Source organism: Gopherus evgoodei, chromosome 1 (genome assembly GCF_007399415.2).
Source record: "Gopherus evgoodei ecotype Sinaloan lineage chromosome 1, rGopEvg1_v1.p, whole genome shotgun sequence".
NCBI classification, from domain to species: Eukaryota; Metazoa; Chordata; order Testudines; family Testudinidae; genus Gopherus; species Gopherus evgoodei.
Window position 1 is genome coordinate 34,818,938 of NC_044322.1, and position 12,503 is coordinate 34,831,440.

Below are 12,503 nucleotides of genomic sequence, written 5' to 3' on the forward strand. Positions count from 1 at the left end.
AGTAGGTAGGGGGCTTAGGGCAGGGTTGGAGAGGGGGCCGCAGCACCAGGCAGGGCGCCCGGGATATGGCCTAACACTCTCCACAGCTTCAAGCAAGGACACACAACGCAATTTGCGTAACCTCGGCTGTGGACTAGAAGACGGCTCTACGGACATTGCGTATTCCCCGCACAGGAAGAGGAGATTGCTCTGCCCATTTTGCGTACCAACCGTCAACAGTCACTTGCCACTGGAGCGAGGACTACACTCCGCAGAAGACGTAAGTGCCTTGGGGAATAGCCGTAGCTTGTGCCGGTTGTATAAGCGGGTGGACTTTACTCACAGTGGGCGGGGTCGGCTGTTTCGTTGCTGCCCGCCCCTGCCATGGCTGCTCCGGGCACCGCGAGTCTCCTGCGGGCCGCCGCGGCCTCCTCCCGCCGCTGGCTCCTGGCCGCGTCCCGGGGAGCCGCGGGGAGGCCGAGCGGAGACTGCGTTGCTGCCCGGACACCGGGCCGGTTCTTCGGCGTCTCTGCCCGGGCGCGGCTCAGGTAAGCGGGCAGGAGACTCGGTGGATCCAAACCCCCCCCCCCCCCGAGGGGCTTCCTTCCCCGCTTGCTTCCTTGCTGCCTCGCCCGGCGCCTCTGACCCTGCCCGCGGGTAGTGCCAGGCCTGGCGCCCTGGGCTCGGCGCTGTACGGGAGCCGCCTGGGAGGTCGGCAGCTGCCGGGGGGAAGCGGCGGCCGAGCCTAGCGTGTGAGCTGGTACCGGGACTGGGGTGGGCGTGAAACCAGTGAGCCGGGGGGCGGGGACGTGTCAGCGTCATCCCTCTGTCATTACCATGCGCTTCCCCGGGCGGGTTTTCCCTCCCCTCCCCTGGTCCCCGCTTGTTAGAGCCACCTCTCACTTACACCCCAGGCCGGAAAGCGTCGGTGCGGGTGGGTGACAGTTATGCGCAAGGGTTTGCAGGATTGGGGCCTTACGGTCGGAATTGTCCCCGGCATGTGCACTGGTGGGTGTTATTAAATGACTTCTTCTTCTGGAAGAGCTGTGGGGAATTGCTAATGTTCGGTGCGACAACCAGCAGAGGGAACAGAATTGAGCAGTAACTCCAGGGATCATAAACTCTCTTGGGTGGTATCTGAATAGTTGCACAATACCAAAAATTACTCACTTTCTGTGGACAGAACTTGAAATGCTAGCAGAGCTAAAACCAAATTAAAACTAAAAAAAAGATTTTCAAAATCTTCTGCTTTAAAAGAGAAGTGCCGGAAGCCTCTAACTAATTATATTAAATACTGAGATGTTAAATGCAAATTAATTTCAGAGCGAACAATTCCTTCCATTGTGCAAATAGCCTTTCTTAGAATTGTACAAGAATTCCCTTCTTTATACAGTAGTGTCCACAAAAACCATTGGAGCTGCCAAGTCTTCCCTCTTTATTTACAAACTACATAGGGTGTTTTAAACTGGCTTCAGCTTTATTCCAGTGCATTCCTCAATGATGAAATGTTAAATCTTGCCAAGGTGAAAGTATGATTTATATATTGTTCACCTATTAAGTATCCCAAGCTGTACCAGCAGGTCAGGCAAAACCTGTTATTTGTACTCCACTTTCTAGTTAAAATGTCATGGGTAGATAACTATAATCTCCTCTGCGTCTTCATTAAGGCAACCTGATATTAGTTTTAGAAATTCAACTCTGGAAGTCACGCAAACATGCTGGAGATCTGTCCTAAATAAGGCAGGCTTGATATCTAGCCAGCTAAGGAAAGCTCTAGTTCTTGGCAAGTCTAGAAATAAAATAATTGTATCATGGGCTGATCTTCTTGAGGCTTTTCATTTAGAAGTGCAAACAATGGCACTGAAATAAATACAATATTTGTTGCAATTTACCAAATGACAAGAAATTATATTATCACTGTTTAGATTTAAAAAATCCTGTATTGACAGGACAAGTATGCATAATTGCTTTGCTTTTTAAAGTAGTACATTAAATCCTCAACTTTCATTGGAAGTAGATTTTGAAATTTCACTGTAATTAACCAGAGGCCTCAACATAATATAGCGTCATTGTTCAAAGAAACACTCTTTTGAAGCCTCCTGATGAATGGGAGAAATTGGCTCTCTCAATTTATTGTCTGTTTAGGCAGGGTTCTGCAGACACTTATTCGTGTACACCTCTACCTCGATATAACGTGACCCGATATAACACAAATTCGGACATAACGTGGTAAAGCAGTGCTCCGGGGCGGGGCTGCACACTCTGGTGGATCAAAGCAAGTTCAATAAAACCTATAACACGGTAAGATTTTTTTGGCTTCCGAGGTCAGCGTTATATCGAGGTAGAGGTATACTTAATGCCAAGCAATAGTCCCTTTTGATTTAAAGGCATGTGTAAATGTTTGCAGGATTGGTGCCGGAGATTATAGGCTGATTAGACTCTCCTGGCACTACCATTATACAGATTTAAAAAAAAAAAAAATCTGTATAAGTCGTTTAAGTAGAAGAGCATTTGAACACTTGATTTCATAAGACATGCAACTATAGCACCATCTACAGTTTGGTCTGCTTTGTTACTAAATATTGTTAATTCCTAACTTCAGGTTTCAGAGTAGCAGTCATGTTAGTCTGTATCCACAAAAAGAACAGGAATACTTGTGGCACCTTAGAGCAGTGGTCCCCAACCTTTTTGTGACCAGTAGCACATTCATGTTTTCAGAAGAGTATGGCAAGTGCCAACAATTTTTCAAGGCTTATTTTGTATTTGTACATTAAATAATAATATATTAATCCAGAGAGAAGCCGAAGAAAAGCCACGAGGACAGAGAACACTGGTGCCTGCAGCCCTGGAGTACTCTGTCCCTGGCAGGCATGGGGCCCCAGATTCTCTTCTCTGCTGGGCACTAGGCGGGCCCTGCACCTTCCGTGGACCAAGAACACCAGTGCCCGCAGCCCCTGAGTTCTCTGTCCTTGGCAGGCATGGGGCCACAGCTTCTCTCCCCTGCTGGGAACTAGGCAGGCCCCGCACCTGTTGGGAACAGAGAACACTGCGCCCACAGCGTGAGTTCTCTGTCCCCAGCAGGTCCCCTGCTGGACACTCGGCGGGTGCACATAAATGCCCTGGTGGACGCCATGGCACCCATGGGCACCACATTGGGGACCACTACCTTAGAGACTAACACATTTATTTCAAGTTGTTTCCCTTCCTTTTTTTATAGATCTGTACTCAAATTTAAAAGTTAAGTTATGGCATGATCCCGAAGATACTTATGCACTTAATTTATTTTATTCATATAAATACTGCCATTGAACTTCAACCTGTGGAAAGTTTGTGTATGTAAATGTCTGCAAGATCAGACTTCGACAGTTAAAGCAGATTTTTTTTCCTAGTCACTGACATGCCCATTTACATTACAAATACATGTTTACATTTTAAAGTATTTGAAATTCAGTTTTGGCCTTACTTAACTGAGGTATGTTGAGGAATTCTTGACATTCTGAATAGAGAGCTTCCTCTTACTATCAGAGCTTTTGCCTCAGTACTCCAGGCTTCCTTTTCCTCACTGGGGGAAGTTCTGAATTTTGTTTTCTTCTGGGAAGTTTTAATAAAAATTAGAAAGCTTGTCATCTTGTCAAATTTAACTAGAATCACACACTACCTACCTCTTATGTAGTACTTGACATCAGTAGATTTCGAAGCACTTCATGATTTTTGTAATGAATAGTGCAAATTTAGCCTTAATCCTGCAAATCCATGCAGGTTCTTTAAGTACACAAGTATTTCTGTTGCTGATGGGACAACATGCATAATTTAAAGTTTGCAATATTGGGGCCTAAAATAAACTTGTGCCCACTAAGAGGGTATGTGGTTGCCTCTCCTAGATTTGTCCAGCTTTAGAGTTGGACAGCAATCGCTTCCGCGGCATTCAAGAACAGTGCTTCTCAACCAGGAGCAGAGGTGGATTAAGCTTTCCTGGGGCCGTGGGCCAGAGCAAGTGGGGGGGCCTTCCCCACCACTTCTGCCTGCAGCCCTGCCAACAGCCCTACCCCTTTCTGCCCTTCCCCTCCATTCTGCCCCCCCCAACTGCAGCACGGCAACCCCTTTTGCTCCTTTCTGCACCCCCCACCCCCCAACTGAATCCTCAAGACCAGAGAAGCTCTGTCCCCACAGCCTTGGGGCCGCAGTGAGGAGTGAGAGCTCCTCCAGTCCCAGGGCTGCAGCAGGGGTCTGGGTACTGGGGCTTCCCCTGCCACTGCCCTGTGCCTCTGCGGGGGACCAGGGTCAGGGCCCTGGGGCTTCTTCTGGCTTGGCGCTTCTGCTGGAGAGTGGGTTGGGAGTGGAGGCTTGTCCTTCTGCCCCACATCTTCTGATGGGGTCAGAGGCTTCTAGTGGGAGGAGCCTTTCCTGTCTTGTGGCTGCTGACTGGGTCGGGGAGCTGCTGCTGTGGGGGCGGGGGCTTCTCTGTTCTTGGAAGCTGGTACTTTGGGCTTTGACTGCTGGGAACCCCGTTGGCCAGGGCCCCATGGGCTCAGTGGCTAATCTGCCACTGGCCAGGAAGGTTGTGGCGAGGGTGGGTCTCGAAAGACAATCAGGGAGGGATTGTCAAGGCATCAATTTTATTACAGCCTAAAGCAAAGAATTTTGCTTCCTCACTGCGCGCAGTTCTTGCCCTTCAAGGTCAAGGTCCAAACAAAACATACTTAATCATATTGTTAGGTAAATAAAGCAAGTCCTCACTCACCTCTCCAGCACCCGAGTTCGTGCGGAGTTGGTATGGGGCACACAATTCTGTCAGAGATCAGACACCAATGCGTTGATCAACGGGCTCACACTATCCTTAGCTCTAAAAGCTTTAGATTAAGTGTGGCCCCTTTATTAGGGGTGAGCATCAATATTTATACACAGAAGTAAACAAAGTGATTAACAAAAGATAATGGTCATGCATAATCAATCAAGATTTTACAGGAAAAGCAAGTTAACAAGTAAATGCATAGAGATAAAGGCTAATGGCTACTTGAGAAAGGGGGTGTCATGAGTAGTTTGCAGGTCAGTGCTTTGTTCGATAAAGGGTTCAGAAAGGATTATGCAGAGACGGCCAGTCTGGGTGTGTTTTGGCTCCCCAAAGTTCACCAAAAGTTTAGACCCAACATTCCTCCATTTGTAGCTTTGAGATAACTATTAATCAAAAAGCTACACCCTATTTCAAGATCTCAAGGGCCGCTTGGCAATTTCAGCCTGGGCCAATTCGAAGAGAGTAAGGCTTTTAGCTGAAGTGGGAAAAGAATAAACTGACTTACATGAGTTTATGAGGGAGGGGGCACACTGAATACAGCAACACAGTATTATAAGGACTACTATGGCCCCAACAACACCCACCAAGAGTTTTTTAACCCACCCAAATCCGGGCAGCCAATTCCATAAGGCTCCCCACCAATCATAAGGTGGCTGGCCAGAGGAGTAGTTTTTAGCCATTTCCCTTAGGTGTTTGGTACGTTGAAAAGTGTCAGAGTTGGTGTCATTTACAAAAACACAGCATTCTTCATTTATGAGGGCGCAAGTTCCTCCCTGGGCTGCTAACATTATGTCTAAAGCCATTCTGTTTTGCAAAGCTAACTGGCGCAGCTGGGACATTTCCCCGGCCTGATTTTCAAATAGGGTTGCAGTTTCATTGGTCAAAGATTCTAATAGTCCCTGGAGACGGATGATAGCACCCTTCAAGCTAGTGTGACCAGCCCACTGCTGCCAGGACAAACCATCACGGAGATTAATATCTCTGTCAGTTTCACGGATGTTACGAACGTGGGGAAAATGAGGGGGAGTGAGGGAGATGCGAGAAGGCAGTGCTAGCCATGCCAAATAACATGACCCTGCCCAATCAGGGGAGAGAAAATAATAAGCTTTGGGCCCGCACACCCAGTATGTTCCATATAATGCGTTTTGGGTATTCCATTTCTCAAAGTAGGAGGTAACCCACCACCCGTTGTACCACTGTTCCCCTGGTAACGCAGAGGGGTCGTTGTGTGAACTGCAGAGGCACAATTTGGTAGTGTTGTTCTCAAAGGACAGTGTAGTACTGCTTGAGCAGTTGTAGAAGGCAATTGTGTATCCTTTAACAATTAGTTGGACACCCTTGAGATCTGAGCAGGGCTTTTTAAAAACTGACTCTGAAAACCTGCCCCTCCATGAAAAAGTTGAAAAGGTTGGATCGGGGTGAGGGATCCACATATGGGATAAGTGGGATGTGCAAGGCTTGAAGCCAAGATTTTTACTAAAGGTGGTGCCATTAAAATATATGTTGCATTTACTTGTTCCCACAAAAGTTGACCCTTTTCCTTTAACAAAACACAGTGATCCTGTTTGATTGGTTACCCTGAGATATTTGTTAATTGGCACTCCTGTTTTGTCCCATGTAAGATTGGGTTGGACTGGATCTTTTATTCTAGTCGGTGGCATCCAAGTCATATTAGCAGTGGTTAGGGGAATGGGTGTGAAGGGGAGTCCCTGTGCTGCATTTACTGGAAATTGAGTACATACCCAGCAATTACTTCTATTTCCTAAAATACGAGTTTTAACCTCGTGGGAATATCTAATAAAAGCATTATCTTCATAAGCAGAAAATAAACTAAAAAAGCATAAAAAAAACCATACAGTTGTCAGAATAAAGGGTCCTCTCATTTTTTTCGAGTCAATTTAAGTCTAATGTCTGAGAGAGGTAAGCTGGTCCACTGGTCGAAGGCAGTGTCCTCAGTGGTGACAAGAGCTGCTGGTCCGTCACTGTGGTCCACTACGGCTGGCTTGACGTGGGAGTGGTGGATCCAAGATTTGCGTCCTTCCAGGAACACTGCAGTCTGGGTTGTCAAAAGAACCTGGTGGGGTCCAGTAAACCTTGGCTGGAGGGTGTCGTCACGAACAAACTTTTTGGCCCAGACGAAGTCCCCTGGTTGGAACGGGTGGATCTGTTCCTCCAGCGGCACGGTCTGGGAAGACTGCGAGGCTTTCCAAAGGGTACGGAGGCGAGCTTGTAGGGAGAGAAACTGACACGCGGTCATATGATCCCCTCCCAATAGTGAAACATCAGCACGTGGTAGCGCCCCGCCTTTGAAAGGGGGGTGTCCATAGAGCAGTTCAAAGGGGGATAATCCCAATGCGCGGGTTGGGCGAGTACGAAGGTGAAACAGGACCAAAGGAAGTACCTGAGGCCACTTTAATCCTGTTTCCTGACAGTATTTAGCCAATATAAGTTTAAGTTCCCTATTCATACGCTCAACTTTCCCGCTAGACTGGGGGTGGTAGGGTGTATGAAAGGAGTGTGAAATGCCCAGTCCTTGTTCTAAACGGCCAAGGACATGACCAGTAAAGTGAGGTCCGCGATCTGAGTCGAGCACAAGAGGGATGCCAAAACGGGGTACAATGTCTCTAAGGAGAATCTTCGCCTTCCTGTGGCAGCAGTACAATTAGCAGTAGGAAAAGCTTCGACCTAGGAAGTCAGAGGGCAAACCAAAACAAGGAGGTGCTTTTTCCCAAAAGCCTTTGGCATATCTGCAAAGTCAATTTGAAGATGTTGAAATGGAGCAGCAGGCGGAGGTCTTCCACCCTTAATTTTGTTAAGAGGCGGAGCAGGTCCATTACGCTGACATGTGCTGCATGCTTTCACTATTGATAGGCAATAGGGTTGAATGCCTGGAGCATACCAAAAGCTAGCGATGGTGTCCACGAGGGCGTGCGTGCCGTAGTGACCCCCTTTATCATGGTGCCAGCGAACTGCCACGGGGTATGTGGAGCGAGGGAGGCAGGCTCGGCCATCTGGCATAAGCCAGGTCCCTTTGACCAGAGTGGCCCCGAGGCTCTCCCACGATTGTAGTTCAGCAGCAGGTACTGGTACGGGGTGCGGTGGAGTAAAGGAGGAGGCTGCAATAGCCAATGTGGGCATGGCTAAAGGTAAGCTGGCAGCCTTCTTGGCGGAGGCGTCAGCCAGGGCATTCCCACGGGTAACGGGGCTACTATCTTTAGTATGGGCCCGGCAGTGAACTACAGCCAGGACAGAGGGTTTTTGGAGGGCGTCCGAAAGCTTGTGGATGAGGGGGAGGTGCTGAATGGGTTTACCGGCAGCTGTCAGGAAACCTCAAAACTTCCAGAGGTGGATATGACAATGCACAACTCCAAAAGCATATTTGCTATCAGTAAAAATGGTAACGGTCTTACCAGCGGCCAACTGGCAAGCTCGGGCCAGGGCATAGAGTTCAGCGGCTTGGGCTCCCCAGTTGCCTGGCAGTGAGGCGGCCTCTTGAATGTCCCATTCAGAGGTGACAGCATAACCTGTGAAACGCTTGCCATCAACATAGAAGGAGCTTCCGTCCGAGAAGAGGATGCAATCGGGATTGTCCAGTGGCACGTCAAACAGGTTGTCCCTTATTTGTAAGATGCTGGAAACTACTTCCACACAGTCGTGCTGATCCTGGGGGACTGGCAGGTCAGGAAGCAAGGTAGCTGGATTAAGGGGTCCACACCTTTCAAAAATTAGGTTAGTGTCTTCTAAGAGTTCGGCCTCTAGCTGTTGCTGACGATGGGCCGAAAAGACTTGGGTTGTGCCCCTACGCAGAAGGGCTGACAAGGCATGAGAGGTCCAAACCGTGGTAAAATGACCCAGGGTTAGGCTCTTTGCCTTTGTGATCAGCAGGGCAGCTGCTGCTAGAGTCCGGGTGCAGGATGGGGTTCCTTGAGCGACAGGGTCGATTTGCTGAGAGTAAAAAGCAAGCGGGAAATGGTGGGGCCCGCTCAGCTGGGTAAGGACACCACTAGCAATTCCGCCCCTCTCGTGGACAAAAAGGTGAAAGGGTTTGCTGTAATTGGGGGTCGGAGAGACATGGAGGAGGCCACACTGTCCTTGAGTAACTGAAAGGCTTGAATAGTGTCCGGGGACCACTGCAAAGGGTCAGGAGCAAGGTTAGCAGTGAGTCGGTGGAGCGGTTTGCTTAACTCCCCGCAGGACGGCAACCAGGGGCGACAGAAGCCAATTAATCCTAAGAAACCTTGAAGTTGTTTCTTGGTGTTCGGTAGAGGGCAGTTTTGAATAGTCTTTATGCGGGCTGGGTCCATCTGTCTTCCCTCTGGGGTTAACAGGAAGCCCAGATATCGGACCTTCTGTGAGTCCCACTGAATCTTTTTAGGGTCTACCTTGTGGCCTCTGGTGTGTAGGTATAATAAAAGTGCCTTACCATCGATGCGGAGGGCAGCTTCTTTGCGATTACCTAATAGGATGTCATCTACGTATAGGACCAATGTGGATCCCTGCGGACTGGTGAAACCTTCCAAGTCGTGGCGGAGGCACTGGCTGAAAATCGTGGGGCTGTCTCTGTAGCCTTGAGGAAGTCGTTGCCAGACATAACTTTGTCCCTCCCAGGTGAAACCAAAGAGATACTGAGAGTCTGGGTGCACAGGAATGCTGAAAAAAGCTGATTTTAAGTCAATAACAGTGAACCACTCAGCATCCCAGGGGATTTGGCTGATGATAGTAGCTGGGTCAGGAACTACTGCATGAAGAGGGACCACATACTGATTAACAACTCGTAGATCCTGTACAAAGCGCCAACGAACAGGGTCTCCGTCCTTTTTAGGAGGCTTTTTGACAGGCAGTATAGGGGTGTTACAGGGAGTGCGCTGAGGGCGGACTAGCTTTTGTGCAATGAATCCCTCGATAATGGGGCGGATGCCCTCCCGGGCTTCCAGCGACAGGGGGTATTGAGGGACTGACGGGGGGGTTAAGGAAGGCTTCACCTGAATCCTTACGGGCTCTGCCGAAAGGAGCAGGCCAACATCAGTATCAGAAATTCCCCAGAGGGTTGGAGGCAAGTCAGTGAGGTCAGGGGAGAGAGAGGGAGGTGTTTCCCAATTACCCTGAGTAGGGGCAGAATCTCCTAACACTGTCATCAATAATCCTACCCCTTCAGGAGTGCAGGTTAAAGTAGCCTCAAGCTTACAGAGTAAATCCCGGCCCATCAAAGGGATCGGACAAGCTGGGGAAAAAAGAAAACGGTGAGGAAAACATTTATCAGCATAAATAACATTCAAAGGCAAAGTGAGTCCCAGAGACTGTGGGTTGCCCTCCACCCCAGTCGCAATTTTAATCTCAGAGGATAGCCAGGGAGAGGGGGCATGATTTAAAAGAGAGAAAGTAGCCCCAGTATCAATGAGGAAAGAGACAGGCAGTCCCTGGACTGAAAGGGTTAAACGAGGCTCTTTGCTGGGAGGGGAGAAAGTGAGAAAGGAGCCGGCTAAAGACATTAAGGAAATAAGACCATCACATTGTTTGCCTTCACCCCCCGGGTACCGTCATTGAGGAGGCTGAGTTTGCTGCGGCTGCTGCTGTTTCCCGTAGTTGATCCAGGCCTGGGGAATGGGCTGAGCTGGTGGTGCAGGGGTGCATTCCTCACTTGTGTAAGCATCTGCGGATGCAACCAGACCCTCTGGGCGTCCCCAGGGGCATTCACGTTTAAAGTGACCGGGCTGTCCGCACTGAAAACAATTTCCTGATGGCTGGGGTCGCCAGGAACCTCTTCCCCGAGCACCCTGGAATCCCCTGCCACGGCCACGGCCTTTGCCTCGAACACCGCCCTGAAAAGCTAAAGCCATCAGCTTATATTCTTCCTTTTTCTCTTTCTTTTTACTACTTTCCCTTTCTTTCTCCCAGGCAAAATCAGCTACGTCCAACACTGAAGTGACTGACTCACCTCCCCAACCAGGGCGAAACTTTAAGAAGTAATCCCTTACAGGGGGCACCGACTGATTCACAAAAAACGAAATAAGAGTAGGGTGGTCTGCTTCTCTCTCAGGATCCATCTGAGTGAACATTCGGGCCCCCTCCAATAGCCTCGACCAGAACTTTCTGGGCGGCTCATCAGATTCCTGCCGAATCTGCATGAACTTAGCCTGATTAGGCGAGCGGCGAGCCATTTCCTTGAGTCTCTCTAACAATCGCTCTCGATCTGTTCGCAGCTGAGTCAGCCTTGGCTGAGTCCAGTCTAGGGGATTCCAGCCAGCGGCCAGATCCCGCCTATCCATCCAAGTAAGATTAACTGCATTGCTATCTCCCCATGTCCTTTCTGCCATCCACAATCTACTACGTTCCTCTCCGGTCAAAACTCTACTTAACAACTGATCCACATCCGTATAAGTAGGATTATAACTTAGAACTTCTAGAAAGATTGTTTTTATGATCTTTCGGGGATTTTCCCCAAAAGACCCTGACAGCCGTCCCCACTCTTTCAAATCCCATTCTAGCCATCCTTTATATTCCACAATATTAGCATGTTGTAACCGTCCATCATTGCCCATATAAGGTTGATCGTGCACCTGTAAAGGCATCTCTCTGACTATACTTTTATTACTCGCAAGAGATTTGACGGGGACATCCTCTGGGCTATCCTCGGGGGGGGGGGGGGGGGCATGCACCCTGCTGTATCTGCTTGGACATTAGCCTAGTAACTACTCCTCCCGAGGTTTGCCCCTTCATTTCCTCCTCATCCTTCTGCAGAAATTCCAATTTGGGATCCTGCAGATTCCCCTCTGCTACATGGAGAGAGTCCCCCTGCGGAGGAATAGGGGCAGGTGCAGAGGGGACCAGCTGACGAGTCAAAACACGCCGTGGTCTACACCCTTCATCAAAATAACCTGGAGGGGGTTCACTCTCGGGAGAGTACCTGACTGCCATAATTTTTAAAGATTTCCACAGCTCTGCTGCTGTGTCCCAACAAAACCAGTAACATAACTGTCCCGGATGGTCTTTTTCGATCTGGCCCTTTACTCCTCTTAAGGCAGCCTTTCGAAAGAGCCATACGAAGGCCACCTCATCTCCGGGTCGGCCAATACCGCGGTATACCCAGTCCAATTCCTTACACATAGTGTGTACAACTTCTTCCTAGACATTCCTGTCTGTACTGGGAGTTTCCCTTTGTTCCATAACTTATTTACAATCCCCAACGGACTCTCAAGAGGCACGCTAGTCCCTTGACCCATGGTGTCTGACAGGAGCCCTCCAACTGGCGTTTACCCTGCTGTCCAATACACGACCCCTCAATATTGAATTGGCTGGGAGAAATCTCCTGTGGCGCCTTGCCAATTCATATATGAGTGGTCTGACCACTGGACAGAGGTACCGCACCAGAAGGAATCCCAGACGAGCCCCCAAATTGTTAGGTAAATAAAGCAAGTCCTCACTCACCTCTCCAGCACCCGAGTTCGTGCGGAGTTGGTATGGGGCACACAATTCTGTCAGAGACCAGACACCAATGCGTTGATCAACGGGCTCACACTATCCTTAGCTCTAAAAGCTTTAGATTAAGTGTGGCCCCTTTATTAGGGGTGAGCATCAATATTTATACACAGAAGTAAACAAAGTGATTAACAAAAGATAATGGTCATGCATAATCAATCAAGTAAATGCATAGAGATAAAGGCTAATGGCTACTTGAGAAAGGGGGTGTCATGAGTAGTTTGCAGGTCAGTGTGTTGTTCAAAAGGGTTCAGGA

The 12,503-nt window shown here is 49.0% G+C and overlaps 1 protein-coding gene across 1 annotated transcript in view; it reads left to right on the top strand.

Annotated features, from left to right (window-relative positions):
* The first annotated feature begins 337 nt into the window (after window positions 1-337).
* Window positions 338-12,503, top strand: part of FDX1 (ferredoxin 1) — a 67,591-nt gene continuing 55,425 nt past the window's right edge. Inside the window, exon 1 of the mRNA XM_030561264.1 lies at window positions 338-527. Coding sequence (XP_030417124.1) covers window positions 364-527 — 164 coding nt within the window. The 5' untranslated portion in view covers window positions 338-363. The remainder of the gene's footprint in view (window positions 528-12,503) is intronic.